The sequence below is a fragment of the Schistocerca nitens genome, chromosome 2 (genome assembly GCF_023898315.1).
Source record: "Schistocerca nitens isolate TAMUIC-IGC-003100 chromosome 2, iqSchNite1.1, whole genome shotgun sequence".
Taxonomy (NCBI): Eukaryota; Metazoa; Arthropoda; class Insecta; order Orthoptera; family Acrididae; genus Schistocerca; species Schistocerca nitens.
Genome location: NC_064615.1, coordinates 807,725,860 through 807,746,153, shown reverse-complemented (window position 1 = coordinate 807,746,153; position 20,294 = coordinate 807,725,860). Strand labels below are relative to the sequence as shown.

At 40.1% G+C, this 20,294-nt stretch overlaps 1 protein-coding gene across 10 annotated transcripts in view; it reads right to left on the bottom strand.

The window, feature by feature from the left end:
- Positions 1–20,294, bottom strand: part of LOC126237066 (sodium bicarbonate cotransporter 3) — a 1,007,081-nt gene that overhangs the window by 195,179 nt on the left and 791,608 nt on the right. For all 10 annotated transcript variants that reach the window (XM_049946852.1, XM_049946853.1, XM_049946859.1 and 7 more), the window contains 3 exons: positions 9,644–9,768; positions 7,785–7,970; positions 1,988–2,194 (listed from right to left, as the gene is read on the bottom strand). In XM_049946852.1, the coding sequence (XP_049802809.1) occupies positions 1,988–2,194; positions 7,785–7,970; positions 9,644–9,768 (518 nt within the window). The remainder of the gene's footprint in view (positions 1–1,987; positions 2,195–7,784; positions 7,971–9,643; positions 9,769–20,294) is intronic.

Genomic DNA, 20,294 nt, shown 5'->3' with positions numbered 1-20,294 from the left:
ACAAAAGGGTGTCCACTACACTGCAGCAAAACTCTTCAATGCTCTTCCTCCCGAAATAAAGACAAAGATTCATAACATGAGTGGGTTTAAGAAAGCACTAAAAATATTTCTGCTAGAAAAAGCTTTTTACAGTCTAGATGAATTTTTAACTAAATAAATTGTAATATTTTAATATTATATAATACAAGTTGACATAATGCCACTAAGAATTTTATTTAACCTGAGCTCTGTATCTGTGTGTGCTCTGTATCTGTTTTCTGTAGTGTTTTAATGATTCTAAGAAAATATGTATTTTCTTTTTCTGTATTGCTGCCCAAAGAATTTACTGTATAAATTTTTATATAATTATGTACTCAAATTTCTGTATATGCTGTAAGATTATCAGATTGTATTTGTAAAAAAACTGACTCGTTCCACGTCCTTGTGTATCCAACACAGTTGGACCTATGGAACACGAAATAAATCAAATCAAATCAAATCATTAATCCAACAACACACTAGTGCTCCCTATCAACAGATAGAAACTGCAGTCATTTCATTTGTGTCGCATTCAGAAGTGCAGAGAATGTCTGACTTCATTAACAGCTACTGACAGTACAGCGATCTAACAATACTGTCACTGACTTTTGGAAATGGCCTAGGATTTAAAGAAATGACCCATCTTAACCTCTGTTGGTGCTGTATCATATTAGGAGGTTCCACTCATTCTTATGAAGGAGCTGCAGCTTCCAGATGCAATGCTAGTTAGTACATGGTGATAAGTAGCAACTTCTGAATTTATATTTTGTATTTTACACATCCTGTGCACACACCAGAAAGTTCTTCACATCTCCTTGGCAACTGTGGATTTTGTACTGACACCACAACATTAAAATAAGTATCTAAAACCATACTAACAAGCCATGTCATATTGACTGCAATCACCAACAATACCCAACTGCCACTCACCCATTTCTCATATGGCACTACGTATAGCAGAAATGTATGCTAGTCAACATGGGACTCTTACCCAACCAAAACTTCTGGGCCTGATTCATTATAACCACCTAGTAGGCACAGTGTTTATAGTAGCATACTATTTCTCTTCACTGGTGTGCAGGTACCAATATCAGGTTCACAAGATAACATTTGCAGCACTATTCTCCTGATGACCTCTGATAGCTTAGCAGCAGCTTCTACCATGGAATGAAGAAATTCATCACACTTCCCAAACAAAATATTTCTATTGTGCACCACTACTCTTTTGGATTATAACCATGTGATGAGAAACATTCCTACCATAACAAAGGGTACAAATTCACCCAGGAAAGAACACGGCCTGTTTTGTATTTCGCTTTCTGTAGTAATAACTTAATTTTACTTGCAGACTGCATCAATTTCCATTTATTTTCTGTAAGCTCTTCTTACAAATCTCTCCATTATTTTATATTTGTCTTGACTGAAATTTCAGTACATTCATTCAAACTGAAATGTAAAGATCAACTATTCTTTAAGTAGCTTCCAGATAACAAAGCTATCATATTTTGGTATGTTTGTCAAATGTTCTTCAATATTTTTCACAAGTTAAAGAGCCTGTGATTTTGAACCAGTATTGGACAAATTTTAAGAATTAAAAATTGCTAAACAATTGTTATATGTCTACTGATACAGCTATTAGACACCATAATGCAACAAGTATCTGGTTATATTTTGTGTGATGATCTGTGCACCTAAAGCTCAGTTATTTCTGTTTTTCACACTCCTGTCTTATAAGTCTTTTCTACTGAACTTTCATTTAACAGCAACAATGACTCGAAGAAGATTACTAGCAATTAAAATAATTTCAAAGCACTAATCATTGCTGTGTAACATGATTTCTTTCTTCAGTATATCCAAAATTATTTACAGTTCTTCATGTAACAAGGATCTTTTAAGGTATTATCTGTGTGTGTAACTTCATTTAACAAAAAATTCTTTTAATTAATTCTGCAATTTTTTTCTGTTTTACCTGTGATGGTATTGCTGCTGGTGGCTCTATCCTGATGGAAGGATCCCACTCACCAGGAGGAAGAACTGTCACTGCATCCAGAAATTCATCAATTGCTGCAAGCAGATGATTTCTATTCTTAGCTTTGTATGCTACATCATGAAACACCTCATCTGACATTAGAGTCGCCATCGCACGCCCAATTTCATGAAAACCAGCTATTCCACCCTAGAAAAAGCACAACAGTCTCATTTTTCCTACATATTATCTGTGTATATTTTATTTGTCAGAAAATTATAGTAAGATAAGGAAATATATTGTCATTACTTCATGATAGATTAAAACTGTATGCTGAACTGGGACTGAAGCTCAAAACTTCGTCTTTCACAGATAATGCTCTTACTGGCCGATATATCATGGTGTGTGTTGGATCGCTCCATCAATAAGAGAACTATCTACAAAACAAGACCAAACTACAGGGTCATCAGCACCTTTTTCCTCATGCAAACAGGTCTCGGGTTAAAACTATTCCCAAAAGGAGTTGGGTAAAGCAAAATGGATTGAACCTAACTGGAACCACACTGAAACAGAAAATGAAAGAGGCAAACTGAAGGAGAAAATGTGCACTAAAAAAAAAAGTACTGAAACAATGAAATAAAAAAATAGCAGATGGCGATGGCGTGGGCTAGGGAGAGAAGGCCAGATGCCTACCCATAGACTGAGTGATAAAAACCTCCCTCTCAAAGAAAACATGAAACAAGATCAGCCATTGAGGCATTGTCTCCTAACACCGTAGGCAGTGTTGCAAGAAGGTTAAAAGTCCACCTCAGGGCGGCTAAAATTGGGCAGTCCAGTAATATGTGGACCACAGTCAATTGGGAACCACAGTGACACTGAGGTGGGTCCTCGCGATGTAGGAGATGACCATGAGTCAGCCAAGTATGGCTGATGTGGAACCAGCAAAGCGAGTGGCTAGCACAGATGACCTCCACACATTCATTGTCTCCTTGATAACATGTGTAGTTTATTTGGTGTACTGAGGGTGCACCATTTGGCATCCCAGATCCTGAAAACTTTATGGCAGAAGACCAATCAGAGCTCACTCTCCAGTGTGCCAATCTCTAGAGTTAGTTTACCGGTAGCCTGTTGGCCAGCCTGTCATCAAGTTCATTTCCTGCGATTCTGATATGTCCTGGGGTCCAAATGAAGACGACTGAATGTCCAATGTTTTTGAGGGCATAAACAGATTCTTGGATAGTCATCACCAAAGGATGGTGAGCAAAGCACTGGTTGAGAGCTTGTAGGCTGCTTAAGGAGTCACTGCAGATGAGGAAGGACTTACGTGTGCAGGAGCAAATGGTTCAAATGGCTCTGAGCACTATGGGACTCAACTGCTGTGGTCATAAGTCCCCTAGAACTTAGAACTACTTAAACCTAACTAACCTAAGGACAGCACACAACACCCAGCCATCATGAGGCAGAGAAAATCCCTGACCCCGCTGGGAATCGAACCCGGGAACCCGGGCGTGGGAAGCGAGAACGCTACCACACGACCACGAGATGCAGGCTGTGCAGGAGCAGATATGCTCAAGAGCACAACAACGGCTACCAACTACCCAATGAAACACTGCAGCCATCTGGCAAGAAATTCTGTTCAGTATGTCCAGCATAAGTGAAGCCAATCCCTGACCATTGACAATGGAGCCAACAGAGTAGACTGTTTTTGAGCCCTGGTAAAAATTTGTGGTGGTGGGCCTCAGGAGGAACGGAGTCTTTTGGGGCTCACAATAAGTCCAGATGAAGCTGTGGCTGGGGCATGGGCCATGGACACACATGTGAGTGGACCCAGAGGAAAGGTGGCATAGGAAAAGACTAGAGTTATTTGAGAAGGACCCCGACACAGACTGCAATTGGAATCCCTGATCTGGGCCACCATTGCGGGAGATGGGTTGTCGTGTTAGGGAAAAGGAGATGGTAACTTCGATGTTGAGGCAATCTACACTCCTGGAAATGGAAAAAAGAACACATTGACACCGGTGTGTCAGACCCACCATACTTGCTCCGGACACTGCGAGAGGGCTGTACAAGCAATGATCACACGCACGGCACAGCGGACACACCAGGAACCGCGGTGTTGGCCGTCGAATGGCACTAGCTGCGCAGCATTTGTGCACCGCCGCCGTCAGTGTCAGCCAGTTTGCCGTGGCATACGGAGCTCCATCGCAGTCTTTAACACTGGTAGCATGCCGCGACAGCGTGGACGTGAACCGCATGTGCAGTTGACGGACTTTGAGCGAGGGCGTATAGTGGGCATGCGGGAGGCCGGGTGGACGTACCGCCGAATTGCTCAACACGTGGGGCGTGAGGTCTCCACAGTACATCGATGTTGTCGCCAGTGGTCGGCGGAAGGTGCACGTGCCCGTCGACCTGGGACCGGACCGCAGCGACGCACGCATGCACGCCAAGACCGTAGGATCCTACGCAGTGCCGTAGGGGACCGCACCGCCACTTCCCAGCAAATTAGGGACACTGTTGCTCCTGGGGTATCGGCGAGGACCATTCGCAACCGTCTCCATGAAGCTGGGCTACGGTCCCGCACACCGTTAGGCCGTCTTCCGCTCACGCCCCAACATCGTGCAGCCCGCCTCCAGTGATGTCGCGACAGGTGTGAATGGAGGGACGAATGGAGACGTGTCGTCTTCAGCGATGAGAGTCGCTTCTGCCTTGGTGCCAATGATGGTCGTATGCGTGTTTGGCGCCGTGCAGCTGAGCGCCACAATCAGGACTGCATACGACCGAGGCACACAGGGCCAACACCCGGCATCATGGTGTGGGGAGCGATCTCCTACACTGGCCGTACACCACTGGTGATCGTCGAGGGGCCACTGAATAGTGCACGGTACATCCAAACCGTCATCGAACCCATCGTTCTACCATTCCTAGACCGGCAAGGGAACTTGCTGTTCCAACAGGACAATGCACGTCCGCATGTATCCCGTGCCACCCAACGTGCTCTAGAAGGTGTAAGTCAACTACCCTGGCCAGCAAGATCTCCGGATCTGTCCCCCATTGAGCATGTTTGGGACTGGATGAAGCGTCGTCTCACGCGGTCTGCACGTCCAGCACGAACGCTGGTCCAACTGAGGCGCCAGGTGGAAATGGCATGGCAAGCCGTTCCACAGGACTACATCCAGCATCTCTACGATCGTCTCCATGGGAGAATAGCAGCCTGCATTGCTGCGGAAGGTGGATATACACTGTACTAGTGCCAACATTGTGCATGCTCTGTTGCCTGTGTCTATGTGCCTGTGGTTCTGTCAGTGTGATCATGTGATGTATCTGACCCCAGGAATGTGTCAATAAAGTTTCCCCTTCCTGGGACAATGAATTCACGGTGTTCTTATTTCAATTTCCAGGAGTGTATGAATACGGGCAGTATAATGCCCAAGCAGTTGTTTTTGCCTGATCCGGAATGAAGGAACCCCAGCTTCCACAAGGAGGTTGTTCACTTGGCTCGTTCAGAAAACTCCCATCGCAAGTCAAACTCCAGAGTGGGGTATAGAGTCCAGCAGCCGCAATGCTGAGGGCAATGCTAAACCATATGCTAGGCTTCCATAGTCAAGGTGAGACTGCACAAGGGCTTTGTAGTGCTGCAGCAGTGTAGGACGATCTGCACCCCAGTCGGTGTGTCTCAGGCATTGAAGAATGTTTAGGTGCTGCCAGCACATTTCCTTAAGCTGATGAAGCTGGGGAAGCCAAGTTAAGCAGGTGTCAAAAACCAGTCCTAAAATGTGATAAGTCTCCACTACATTGAGTAGTTGGTCATCGAGGTAAAGTTGCAGATGTGGGTGGACAATATGACGATGACAGAGGTGCATGATGCAAGTCTTGGTGGCTGAAAACTGAAAGCCGTGAGTGAGGGCCCATGACTGCACCTTTCATATGGCCCCCTGCAGTTGTCGTTCAGCCTCACCAATAGTAGAGGAGCAAAAGGAAACACAAAAGTCATTAGCATATAAAAAGGATGTTACAGAGGATCCAACTGCCGCTGTGTGACCATTGATGGCTACTAAAAAGACTGAGACGCCCAGGACAGAGCCCTGCAAGACCCCACTTTTGGATACGGGGGGAACTGTGTGAAACCCTGACTCCAATTCTAAAGGTGTGGAGGGACAGAAAGTTCTGTATAAAAATCGAGAGCTGTCCATGAAAATGAGAAATATAGAACATATGGCACATGACAAAAGGAAAATGCTCTTTTTTTAAATTATGAGAAGAGTCAGTGAGTTGAGAAGTAATTGTCATAAAACCAGAGGTAAAAATTTTTGGTGCATCAATCAAATCCACATAAATTCTCTTGTAGAGATTTTTTTATTATAAAGTATCTACTTAACTATGACCACTATAAATAATTTGACTATTTTTAAATGATTTATTAAATATATTCGCACCACCATAAAATAAAAGAGAAATATCTCAATTATATTTAACAATAATCAATATGATCAAACAAATCACCAGGCATTCACAAATTTAGACAAATTATGTTAAAAATATAAGGACAAACCAAAATACATACTTTTTGAATTCTAAAGAAGATTGATAAAAAATTATTTGTATCATTATTTACTATATTTGGTCATTAAAAAATATACAATAAAGGCTTTTCATGACTGGTTGCTGTACTTGTTGATGAAACTTTTCCTAGTGAGCAAAAACTTGTGTGTTCCTTCAGGCACGTATTCCATGTATTAATGGTTCTCTTTGTAGTTCCAAATGACTTTACTACTTGTACACTGAATCTTATGAAGCCCTGCATGTGAATATAGGAGGCCAGTTATCTGTCACAGATTTGAGGTCCTCACATAATTTTCTTTTTTGGTCTTTTTTTTATCTAAAACCTGGTCTGAAGCTATGTTTCTGATAATTCTTATTGATCTGATCACTCATGATTTAATAAAATGGAGATAAACTGTGTTCTCCTATTGTTTTCAGTCTTTTGTCTTTTGGACTACAGTTATTTGTCCCAGAGCTCTGTTCACTATTTTTCATAGACCAACAAACAAAATATGTAAAGCCTTCAAACTTATAAAGGATGGCTGCCCTCTTTTGTAGGCATGCAAGATTTATAAGTTCTACACTGAATCTAAACAAGGGAAGTGTGAGTGCACGTTTGATGGAAAACAAAGTCTCTTTGCCTACTAGGGAAAGTAGAAAAATCAGTTGCAGCAGTAGCAGAGCATGCTTGCTCTTCGGTCGGGAAACTGAGTAGTACAGTTTTCTGAAATGAAAATGTTATCTACAATGACAAACTATTATCCTTGGCTATAAAGAGAAGCCATCAAAATATATAAAGATTGGGTCAATTTTAACAGAATAGAAGAAGCCATATCGGCTGTAGCTCTAGTGAATTAATAGATAAGTTTTATCTTTGACAGACACCAGTTCCATAGTTAAATTTTATCTCTGACAAGAATTAACTCTGCTGATTATGAGTAAACTTCTACCTGACCACCTTTTCAATGGTACTTATGTTAACTCTTGAATGTCCAACCTATCAGTCAAAAAGGCTCAACAGAACCAGGAGCACCTTTGAAGAGGTCCAAGGCAGCTCTGTGTGAATGTCAGGAACTGTCGAAGTTTATGGACCATGACCGTACAACTCAGAAGTTTCACCAACATTAAAAATTAATTAGGGCTACACAGTTTTAGAAATACTTTGTAATCTGCAATACTACTAGCCTTTTTTTCAGCATTTTTTTCATATTAATGGCATTACACAGAAAATTAAATATTCCAGTCATAAAATGCAACTTACAGTTGGACCAAGTAAAACAAAGATAAATCTCGTAGGAACTGGAACCTCTGTTAAGTCACCTAAGAAATTAGCTTGTCGTAACCGTATAAATGCAGATATTGTTTTGTCCAAGAAGTCCATTTCTCCAACAAGTATGTTAGATGCCTCAGCTCCAGGAGGAATTTTCCTCATGAAATGCACATTACCCTGCAATAAGAACAAAGCAAGAACAAATTGTTTGCAATCAAATTGAAGAAAGAGAGATAAAAATATTGTAACATGACGTAATTAGAAAATGACCATTTAATAAACCAATGCAAAACTCTCAAAGTATCATGTATTGGTTGCTGTTTTCATTAATGTTAGGAACAGGACTTACTGGATCAAGTGAAAATGATTGGAAATGTAGGTGAAATACAAGCACCTGAGAATCTTACTGAATTACTAAATGTGGCACTGTGTTGAATTTCATAATAATATGATTGCTCCATGAGCAATGAAGTATAAAAATTATGGTAAGTTGACTTAGGTCTAACTCATCTGGTTTTGTCCTTGGCTTCTCCTAAAACAGTGTCTTCCACATTTATATGCAATATGGGCAATCTAACTCCCTTATGATCCATTTTAAAGAGTAAATGAAGGAAAATGCTGATCTCTTAAATTTTGTACATAGATGAAACAATACTTAAAATTGTTCTTGACATACAAGCTCATTGAAATGTTTGAAATTGAATTATTTGCATAAAATAGTGACTTGCCACTGGATGGACACAAACAAAAAGGAAGGTATGCTGCACTGCTCACAATATAAACCATGCAATTCACAATTATAACATTCAAGTCATGATAATCAGTTGTTCGGTTTGTGTCTGAGAAGAGCAGTTCTTTTTGAGAAGATAACAGGAAGTACAAAGAACTTTCAAATAAATGACTTTATTCAATAGTTAGGAAAGTAAGAGTAAGAAGAAAGAAAACTTTATTGGTGGTTTGTTATTTGGGAAATGAAAGCTATGCAACACTGGGAAAAATTTAAAATTCACATGGACACTTAATTAGCATATATTTCTTGACATATGATCACACACCCCTGAAACTATTAGTAGTAGTTCTCTTTTTAGTTTTTTTTCCATCAGAAAGAAAGTTCTGCATTGAAATGCTCTTAGAATCAATTAACCACTTGGACCCTCCTGTTTAAAAATTTATAGTCAACAATGTTTAATTTCAGTGATATTGTAGCTACAGCTATATTAGCACTCTTGTCCACAGAAAATGTATGTCTACGGTTGTGAACTGATCTGACCTCCAAGACAGCAACTTGTCTATTTTTAGAGTAGTTTATGCAGTGATAGATCATCGGTGACAAGATAAAACTGTGTGCCAGATTGGGGCTTGAGCCTGTGTCCCAGACTGTATGCTATCCATGCACACATCATGGACTGATTCAAAGTCTCAATCTGTCACTTGTTTGCCTCCTTAATTTCATAGTTGCACAGAGTCTCTCTTACAATGTAGCTGGACTGGCTCCTCTTGGAAAAAGAATGCAGCATGGAGAATAACTTAACAACAGGATCAGGAGTGTTACTGAGATGAACATTTTCATTTTCTTAGAAGAGTATATGCAGTTATTAAACAAGCTCACAAAAATCTTTTCCCCATTAAAATTACTGTCATGTCATATCCACCAGTCCTGCAGATGTGTTACTAAAACTGGAGGGCCAAACGAAGAATACTCACTAGCAAGATATGCAATTTAAAAATATAATGTTTGAATTTCAAAATTTTTTATACTGATGTGGAAAATGTAAACCAAGCAGTGTCCTCAGTGACTGAATTCCATCTATTACAGGAATAATTTGCAAGTACTCAACATGTTTTATTACCTTTGGATGCCCTCCATCTCCATTCATTTCACCAAGAGCAGAGGAACTTTGGTTTCGATTCATTGATTTAATAGACACCGAACTTTGACTCTGAGCTACACCCTGTGGAGAGCTGCCTGCAGGCCCTGCAATGAAAAAATTTAATCTTGAATGTATTGGGTGCTTTCTATGACTTACGTACTGAAGTATATGAAAGTAAATGTAAAACAATGTATCATTATCCCATTCAGCACAGTGATTATTATAATGGGGATGATACAAGACTCAGTATGAAGGAAGACATGCTGCCACTATTCCTTAGACTTATTTGAAGGATAGTCGTGCTGTGATATTACTGTTCGCAATAAAAAGGACATTTCTGTGTGTGTGTGTGTGTGTGTGTGTGTGTGTGTGTGTGTGTGTGTACAGATACTAAGTTGAATCATAAAGCAGTGCTAACATTCAAATAATTTTCAGCTGACAATGTATTGCAAAAAATATTTTACCTGAGCAGCACATGTTTCTACTTATACCACTACTAACAAAATCCGGTGAGTAAAAGAACTATAATTTTCTGGTTTTTATAAATAGAAATGTAATGATAGTAATTGATTGCAAGTAGATTAACAAATGACAGAGACAAACATGATCTTAGAAGTATTCTTCTACACTATACTTGGTGCATGAAAGCATTAATGGCTTTCTCTCTCTCTCTCTCTCTCTCTCTCTCTCTTTTTTTTTACGTGTATGTCATGATATGTCAACCCAGTCACTGTGTTTTCACCTAACTACTTGCTGCAGCATTCAGTATATGTACAGTTTTCACATGTACGTAACAACAGCGCGCGCACACACACACACACACACACACACACACACACGTCCATCATTGGCGTCTATTGTCCTTAATAATAATAATAATAATAATAATCTTTTATATGAACAGACATGCATGTAATAAGGCAGATTTTCTTTTATATCTAATTTTTGTTCATGTCACAACTATATAGTATTTCAGTTCAGTCTTTCAGCAGTAGTTGATTTTTTGAACAATATATCGTTCTCTGTACAGAGAACATGTTTCTGCTTTGGATGGTCAAAATATCTTCAACATAAAGAACAGAAGCTACCTTTACCAATGCACACACATAAGTTCCTGCAATAATTACCATCCAATTCCTGATTTCTGCTTTATTAATCTATACATATTATAAATCCCTGGCCATGTTTTTAAGTCTGTAAGGCTAATCTCGGGAACTATAGTAGGAATTCTGATACAGTATTCACTAATGGATAGCTAGATTCATGAGGACAGTTTGAGTGTTTGTGTGTACAATTTATTACTGCTATCCCAGAAAAGTCATCCAGCCATAGCTATCTGTGCTATCCATGCAAAGCCAGGGTGGGTACCTTGTTAATACTAATGCCATACCCTTCTTCCAGCTTCTAATAATTGAAAAATTGATTACAATATAACCCAGTAACAATGAAACTTTCTAAAACAAAATTTTACAATGACAATGCAATCTGTGGATGAACATGTGAGGTAGTGTACCTCACTGGCTCACACATCCTGTTTTTAATATTAGAATACCAACTATAGAGGTAATGTTGAATTTGTGAGCAGCTAGGGAATTAATGATAAATCCCATCTGAACTTTGTTACATTCTACTAATCGCAGTGTAAGTAGTGTTGTTACAGCAAAACTGAGACTTTTATTCTTATATACATGGTACAAAACTAATCAGTTTTTGATCAGTCTTTCCTTCTCACCCCATCTGGTAAGTCTCCCCTGACTAGTGGTCCTGGATTACATTTCCAAAATCTACCCCTTTTTCTAAACCTCTCCAGTCCTGTCCCTTCACCCCTCTTCCTTCCTCTTCAACCATTCCACTGGAAGAAGAAGCCACTGGCTCTGAAAGCTTGCAGAAGTATAACCTCCTCTTGCCACCACTTGGTGAGTAGATTTTTTTACATTATATATGGTACATAGATGTTTATGAGCGACGTGTGCTGTTTATGGATTGTTTTTGTGGCAGTTCTGACTGGGTTGCAGCTCAGAGTTGTATGCAGTTAGTTGTAGTTTAGTGGCATGAGCATATGTTACACTCTAAATCCTGTGAAATGCACTGTCAGATTTATCATCTGAAACACTCCCCTTATTCTCATATGCACACGATCATATGGAAAAGATAATAGTCTAGCAACAGTTGTATAAAGCCACAGCAAGAACTACGTTACAATGAAGATTAGTGTAAAAAAAACAGCATTCTTAATTGCAGTTATAGTATGGGCCCCAAAACTGGAATTCAGTGTTCTATTGTGTACTACATGTAACATCAAACAAATACAATTAATACTGGTATCATTAATAACTAGAAAAGAAAGTGTTACATATCTGGATCAAACTACTGAAAAATGATGAAAATGATGATGAAGTAGACATCCAACTAACTTGTCCCTTCTTGTGGTAAGGGCTTTTAGCAGAAGTCTTTTCCCATCTGTTACTTTTATCGCCTTTTCATTTCATATTTAAACTATCCATTTAAATTCTAATATTCTTTGGTAGCACTAAATTTCCTTGTACATTTTTAACATGATCCACATTGCACACCGAGACACACATTTTCTGGGTCTGCTACTTTAATTCCATACAAATATTTGATGCCAGTAGAGCTTTTTTACTAAAGAAAACTTTCTCGAACATGCCAATCCATTCCTGATACCTTCTTTGCTCGGACCATCCTGTGCGTATTTGTGCTTCCTAGGTAAGAGAATTCCATCAGTATTTCATCTCAAAGAAAGTCAGACTTACAAAACACCAAGAGTTTCTGATAATATAAACTTTCATTTACTTTATCAGTAGCTCTTGGCAATTCATAAATATGACTTACTTTATACATTTACAACCTGTGGAGCACCACCTCCTTAAAATACACTACTTCCCTTATTGCATCATATCCAATTTAGATGTCAATCATGTCACCATTCTCCTTACTGCTACCAAGCACCCCCTTGTTTTAGCTTTGTGTATCCTTAAGGGGAAAAGGGGACAGATTAGAATTTCCTTATCTCATGGATTTAGCCAAGAGGGGGGGGGGGGGGTGCTCTCCTTGCCCATGGCATTCAGTAAGCCAAATGTGCCCCTCAGGTTGTGCTAAACAGTGCTGCCAGGCCTCTGTTAGCTTAAGCTCTGAACATGCTTCAGCAGTCACCATGTGGCATGGTAGTGGAACACTGTGTCCTACAGAGAACAGGATCTTGGCTCGAATGCCTAGATCATGAGGATGGTAGAAACCGCTATACAAAAAACCTCAGTCTCAAAGTGTGCTCATACTGGTGAGATAATGGCTGTTCAGGTGGGACTGTAGTTAGCTGGCAACCTCTGGGGAACCTGCATCATTTCAGCTGTGTAAGGCTTACAGAGGCAAGCGGGGCTCTGTCTGGGAGGACCTGTATTTCCCTAGCTGCTTGTGGGACCAAGGTGGAACCCTCAAACTTGTCTCTTTCAACTCACAGTAGTATGAGCGTACTGCTGATGGGTGTCAACACCCAACCTCACAAGGGGGCTCATGTAGTCCTGACTCAGGAATTATTCAGAGTGCTTCCATTTATAGTACAGAACACATGCTGCTAGCCAGACTGTGTTTTTAATAGTTAAAGAAAAGAGAGCAGCTTTGAGAAAGTCTCACCTTTTTATATTCAGATGAGTTTAGAGGGCATTATTTGGACTTTGAAATCTATCAAGAAATTGTGAAATAGGACACTGTTGGCTCAGTCTTCTTGTCTCCAACAAGCAATGAACCAATAGAAAGCTAAATGCTTCAGGAAATATGCAAATTAAACAGAGCTGCACAATACCTTGAACTATAGCTAAGGTGTCGTGTCATGTAGAGATCTTTCAGATATTCCCAGACAAGAACTGAAAGATGAGTGGGCTCAAGAAGGTCTCACTGACATGCAAAATATAATGAAAAAGGTGGATAGAAATCTGGTCAAATGAGATATTCTTTTATCCTAACAGTCAATAGCATGAAATGTCCAGAATGTATCAGGACAGGTTTCCTTTGTTTAAATGTGCAGCCTTATGTCCCCTACCCATGTGCTGTTTTAAATGCTGGTGCTCTGAGCACAGCACTCTGGAATTTAAGGGGTGAAGTCACTTGCAGGTTTGTTCATCTCCTCTGAAGTGCATAAATTGCTCTGGGGATCACCCTGTGTGGGTAGAGACTGCAGTGTCTATCTCAAAGAAAGGAAGATACAGGAGCTGAAAACTATGAAGCATATCAGATACGGTGAGGCAAAAAAGATCTGTAGGACTCTGCAGCTTCCCACATTCACTATTACTTTTGCTTCAGCCATTAAGAAGCCAATTCCGACAGCCAAAGCCTTTGCACAACTGGAACTTGGAAGCGTCAGGACTACTAACTGGATTTGTAAGTGCAGTTATAAAAGTGTTGTTATTCTGGAACCCGCCCCCTCTTCCCCCCCCCCCCCTCCACCATGCCCCCCCCCCCCAGAGTATATATGAGAAAGCTACAATTTCTGATATTGTGGAGCTTCTGGAACTTCAGTTGGCAGACATCAGTAACAGGCCAACCCTGACAATACCACTGCCACGATTATCCCTACCAAACCCACTTTGATGAACAAACTACATGGGAAGCATCAACCTCAGAAAAAGACAGGTCCAAAATCGTCAGACCATGCAGCCCTCATTGCATCTGATGGTTCTCATGATTAGCCTTCAAAGTCAGTGGAAAGTGAAGTCTGCTTGAGGCAACCATCTTGCCCCAAGACTGAGCCTTCACTCATTGCGGGCTTCCCACCCATTAAAGAGACAGGACGAAAATACAACCCCCCTCCAAATAGATAGGATTTAATAATACAGTGGAACATCATTGGGTTCAGGAAGCAAGGGGGGAGGGGGGAATTGAAACTACTAGCACAGGAACGTCCCCTGTACTTGTGCTGACAAGAAACACATTTTATAACTATTGAGCCCCCTGTGCTATGGGGCTATACCCTCCATCACAAGGGTAACATGACTGGGAAACAGCGCAGGGAGAGGTCATTGTGTTTGTCAGTAACACACAGAACTCATCTGCACTATCCATAGTTACTGATCTGCAAGCAGCTGCTGTTGAAATTCACATCGGTCAGGGATTCTGAGGTTTTCACACAGCTTATAGAACAACTCCCCTGACCATTTCTCATACTGGGAGATTTCAATGCCCATAATGTATTATGGAGCTCAAACTTGAGTTTCCCCAGGGGTCAAGTATTAGAGAACCTCATGATGTCTCAGGAGCAGTGCATTCTCAGCACCAGCAATTCTGCTCATTTCAACACTGCTACTGGGTGATCTTCAGCCATCCCTAATGGATTTGGCTCTGAGGGAACTTACTGATGACCTTCATTCCAGTGACAACTTCCCACTCTGAATTCATCTGCTGGATGGAGCAATCCTTAAAAGGCCGCTACCACAATGGGTGACCAGAAACTTAACTGCATGTTGTTCTGCCACCTGGCTGTGTTTGAATACCGAGACAGCATCCAGAAATGGGTGGACCACATCACTTTAGTGATTCCCCATGCTGTTCACTTATCCATAGTGAAGTCCTCATGTCATCTTAGGAGGCAACCTGTACCCTGATGGACCAATGAGTCCGCTAAGGAATCTGGCTCTGTGACAGTTAAAGCACTGCCCAACAACAGAAAATGTTCCTGACTTTTGATTAATGAAAGCCAAGGCTCAAGGCATAATCAAGCAGAGCAAGGAAAGGTCTTGGCAAACATTTCTGGACACCCCAAAACATTCCACTTGTTCTATGAAAGTATGGGAAGCCATCAGGTGGGTTTCCAGTAAATGCAATCAGCTACCTATAGCAGTGGTGCTAAAACAGAGATGTCTCTGGATAATACCTGGCAACATCACCCAGACAATAGCAGAGCATTCTGTAATGATCACTGCCACTGCCACCCAGGATCCAGTGCTTGTCATTGGCATGCTATCAAACAGAGGGGTGACTTTGACTTCAGGTCCAATGATACTGAGTCCTACAACTGCATATTCCCCATTTGGGAGATGTATTCGGCACTGTCTAAGGCTCATGCGCCTCGTCCTGAATAAATCACATACAGCATGCCGTAGAACATGAAAATGGGTCAAAGGAAATTCTCTTACAATGTTTTAATTCAGGATAGTGGACAGACCAAATACCCAATTTATTAAAGGGGGTAATTTTGATGTTTCTCCTCGAACCAGGAAAGGACCAAACATGTCAGAGAAGTTAACAGTGTGTGTAGGATAGACCATGGAGTGAATGGTCAGCCATTGTCTAGATGTTAGAGATCAGGCAGCTCCTTAGCCATTCTCAGTGTGGATTCTGGAGATGTTTTAAGTGTTGCCCCTTTTACCATAGCCATAAACAGCATAATGTGTACAGTAAGAAGTCTTGTACAATGCTCCTTATTTGTGGACGATTTTGCGGTTCTCTCTTCCTCCTCCAATACGACAACAGCAACTCGTCAGTTGTGACTTACAGTAAAGAGGTTGGATGAGTGGGCTTAAAAGACAGTTTTACTGTTTTACATTTTGCAGACTCACTGATGTTTCTGGGCCTCATTGTTATTCCAAACTGTTGTGGTTACCACCTAAAAGGCCTGAAGGCAAGGACTTGGTATACAATGAATTTCTCAAAGTGCCTTACCCACAGGTCTTAGGAAACAGAAAGGGCACATCTGCTCGAGTTATATAGGGCTTTCATGAGATCGTAGCTGGACTATGGGTGCATGGTATATGGATCAGCGAGACCTTCATACCTGAAGATTATTGAAACTATCCACCATGAGGAGATCAGCAAACCATTACCGTCTGGTGGCAACTTCTCATGATATGTCAAGCACATAAGATCCTTGCTGCTGCAAATTTGCCAGCATACCAAACTGTTGTTCATCCACTATGAAAACCAATCTCCAGTCATATAAGAGTAACAATGCCGTATGGGTTCCATATGAAGCATGAAATAGAGTCACTGGTGTGAGGCCAGTGCCGACCAAAATCTGGGATTTTTACTGACTGCCAAGCTTGTTACTGCAGAGGTACAGAGTAATTTTAAATGTAGTCTAGTAGATGAAGCATTGCCCTCCTGTGTAAGTTTTTAATATGATATTTTATGAAATTTTAAATGAACACTTCAACTCAATTCACAGATGGTTCCAAATGGGGGAAGCCACTGGATGATCTGTTGTTTTGTCTGGTCATATCCTTAAGATTCAGTTACCTCAAGACTTCACGGTCTTCAGTATTGAGTTATATACAATCTTGAGGGTGCTGAAGCAGGTGATATTTGTTATTCCTCATCTGTATTGACTCCCTGAGTGCCCTTAGCACTCTACAACACTTGTACCCAGCATATAATTTAGTCCAGAATATATCTACGACACCCTTTTCCACCTACAATAGCTGGGGAAGAAGATGTCTTTTTGCTGAGCACCAGGGCATATGGTTATTAATGGAAAAAATGGCAGACATGACAGCCAAAGAAGTGTGTCACAATTCTCTAATAAGATAGTGTGCCATTCCCCTTCATACCATCATATCAATGGATGGATGGGAAGTAGAGTAGCTGGAAGTGACTGACAATAAACAGCACCTGGTGAAGTCCACATCGCAACTGCGGTAAAGCTCCAGCCACACAGGTGGGGTGAGGTCCTTCTTGCCCTATGGCTTCTTGCACCAATGAGAGGACTGTCCAATGTGTGGCACTTGTGGTGTACAGATCACAGAACACCAAATTTTACAAGACTATATTTTATTTTCAGAGTAGAGGGGAGCAGGTCATATGCCAACAGATTTGTACTCTATTTTAATTGACAATCAAACAAATATGGTACTATTTTTCAGGTTTTGTGATACATCTGAATTACTCCCTAAAATTTTAGGGAAATGCTTATAATGTGTTAACATGCTGGCTGGATCATCTGTGATTTTTGTAAATTACCAGCCAGTAACATTTCCCTGTGTAATTATTTTACTTTTCCTCTTATTTTACATCTGTTCTGAAACATCTGCCCACTTGTGCTGTCTTAATGGATGTGAGTTAGTGTGAATGAGCCAATGATTGCGTTTGAGTATTGGAGAGAATGCATATATTTGCATAGGACTTATACTTCCTAGCATTCTGACATTTAACCACATTCATTCCTATTAATATTTGTAAAGACATAGATAACCTCACCACTAGATGCCCATAAACCACAAACAAATTCCCCCCCCCCCCCCCAAAAACCTCAACTGAGTCAATTCAAAGAAATAATCCCATTATACACCTTCATCAATTCAGGGAACCCCTAAACAGCTAAAAGAATTTGGATTTGCATTCATCTCCCTCCAAATGCTACTCAAGCGTGCTAACCATGGCTCTAGTTTACTTACAGTATCCATAACCTATGTTATGTGGTAAGCATGTTTACCATTCCATTCTAAATGTCTTCTAAATCTGCCTCATATACTCTATCAGAAGTTTTTTCAGTTATTTTATCCAAGTTAAGCAAAGGAGATGGTAAGCAGCAGCATTGCCTCACATATTTTTTAACATAAATGTGTTTTTATTGCTCTTTCACTTGCTTTTGGAGAGGCTGTGTATTACACCATTATCTGTCTATGTAATATATGAGGTGTGATCAAAAAGTAACAGGAATTTTTTAATTTCACAGGCTTTATACATCCAATTTCTAAATTTTTTTATTTTGTCAGTATACTTGTTCCAGATGTTTGTTTGCATTTTCAGCTGTTTTGATAGTCAAAAAAGTTATACATGTTTTTGAGTGCTCGGCAAATTTTTACTTTCAAAAAAGATGAATCAGTGAATTTGCATTAAATTTTGCTTGAAAAATGGAATAAAGTGCAATACTGCATTCAAAATGTTGACTGCGGCTTTTGGTGAATCTACTACAAGTAGGACAAGAGTTTGTGAGTGGTGAAAATGTTTCACAGAGGATCGAGAAGACACTGAAGATCACAACCACCCTGGATGCCCTAGTACACCAATTACTGATGACAATGTGGAAATAGTAAAGAAAATGGTTCTGGAAAATCACTGAATCGCCATCAGAGAGGCTGCTGATGATGTCGGCATATACTTTGGTTCATGTCAGGCAGTTCTGTCGGGTACTATGGGAATGTAATGGTAGCTGCAAAGTTTGTTGCAAAATTGTTGAATTTTGACCAGAAACAATGTCACATAGACACCGCTCGGGAATTTCTGAATGAAGTCAACAATGATCCACAACTTCTAAAGAAGGTTATAAAAGGTGATGAAACATGAGTATATTGGTATGATGTCAAAACCAAGGCCCAGTCATACCAAAGGAAACTGTCTGACGAGCCAGGACTGGAGAGGGGGTGGGGGGTGGGGGGGTGGGGGGAATTGAGAAGTTCAATCACATGTCAAGGTTCTTCTCACCATTTTCTTTGATTACAATGGGATTGTGCATCATGAGTTCCTGCCTTATGTTAGCACAGTCAATAAGAAATACTACCTGGGAGTTACTCTCCGTCTGCGTGAGGCACTCCTAAGAAAACAACCAGCATTGTGGCAAAACCACTCATGGAAATTGCATCGCAATAATGCTCCCACTCATACCTCAATGCTTGTTCATGATTTCAATGCTTGTTCATGATTTTTTGGCAAAAAACAAAACTGATATGTTGCCTCAGTTTCTATATTTGCCAGACATCGCCTCCTGTGACTTCTTTCTATCCCCGAGGCTCAACAGAATGATGAAAGGAGGTCACATTGCTACCATTGAAGAGACTGAGACAAAAACAGAATCACGAAGGAACTGAGCACCATAAGAAAAAGTGAGTTCCAGAAGTGTTTCCAAGATTTAAAAAAGTGCTGGTACAAGTGTATTATATCATTATATCTCAGGAGGATTACTTAGTCACATTCAAAGTTGGTGCTGATAAATAAATAAAGATTCTTTAAGACAAACAAAAATTCTCATTGCTTTTCAATCACACCTCATGTATATCATATACACAACAAATTAGGAACAAGTTTGAATTTTTAAATTTGCAGTCTTTTTCTCTTTTATTTTCTAGTATAAATACAGTCCCATATTAACTCAGCCCACATTTCATAACTATAGCTACTTCTTTGTACCTCCAGTATGCATTTTTTCTTTTGCAATAGCATCATCTTTTATATAAAAAAAGGGCCACTGATGCATATTATACATTTTGAACACAGATAAAAAATCATGAGCTATTTTAGTATTACTGGCCTCATCAACAGGACTATAATATCTTTTCTCCTTGGCTTTTGTTCACATTATCCATCTGCAATCAATAACTGTAAATTCTGTCCTCCTCCTCCTCCTCAAATAACAACAGAACTTTTGTAAGAATATACAAAATTATCTTTTGGCTGTAGTTGAAACATGATAGTACATAAAGGTCTGAAGGACTATGGTATGAAAAGCATAAAACTAGTCAATAAATATTATGACTAATTCAGAAACTGCAAGAAACACAGAATGCTGAAATGTTGTGTACAGTATTTTCCTTCCTTACCAAATTAAAAAAAATTGTACAGTAAGCACTGCAAGTAAGCTTATAACAACTAAAAATTGGCTACATGCAAATATAAAATTAAAGTAATA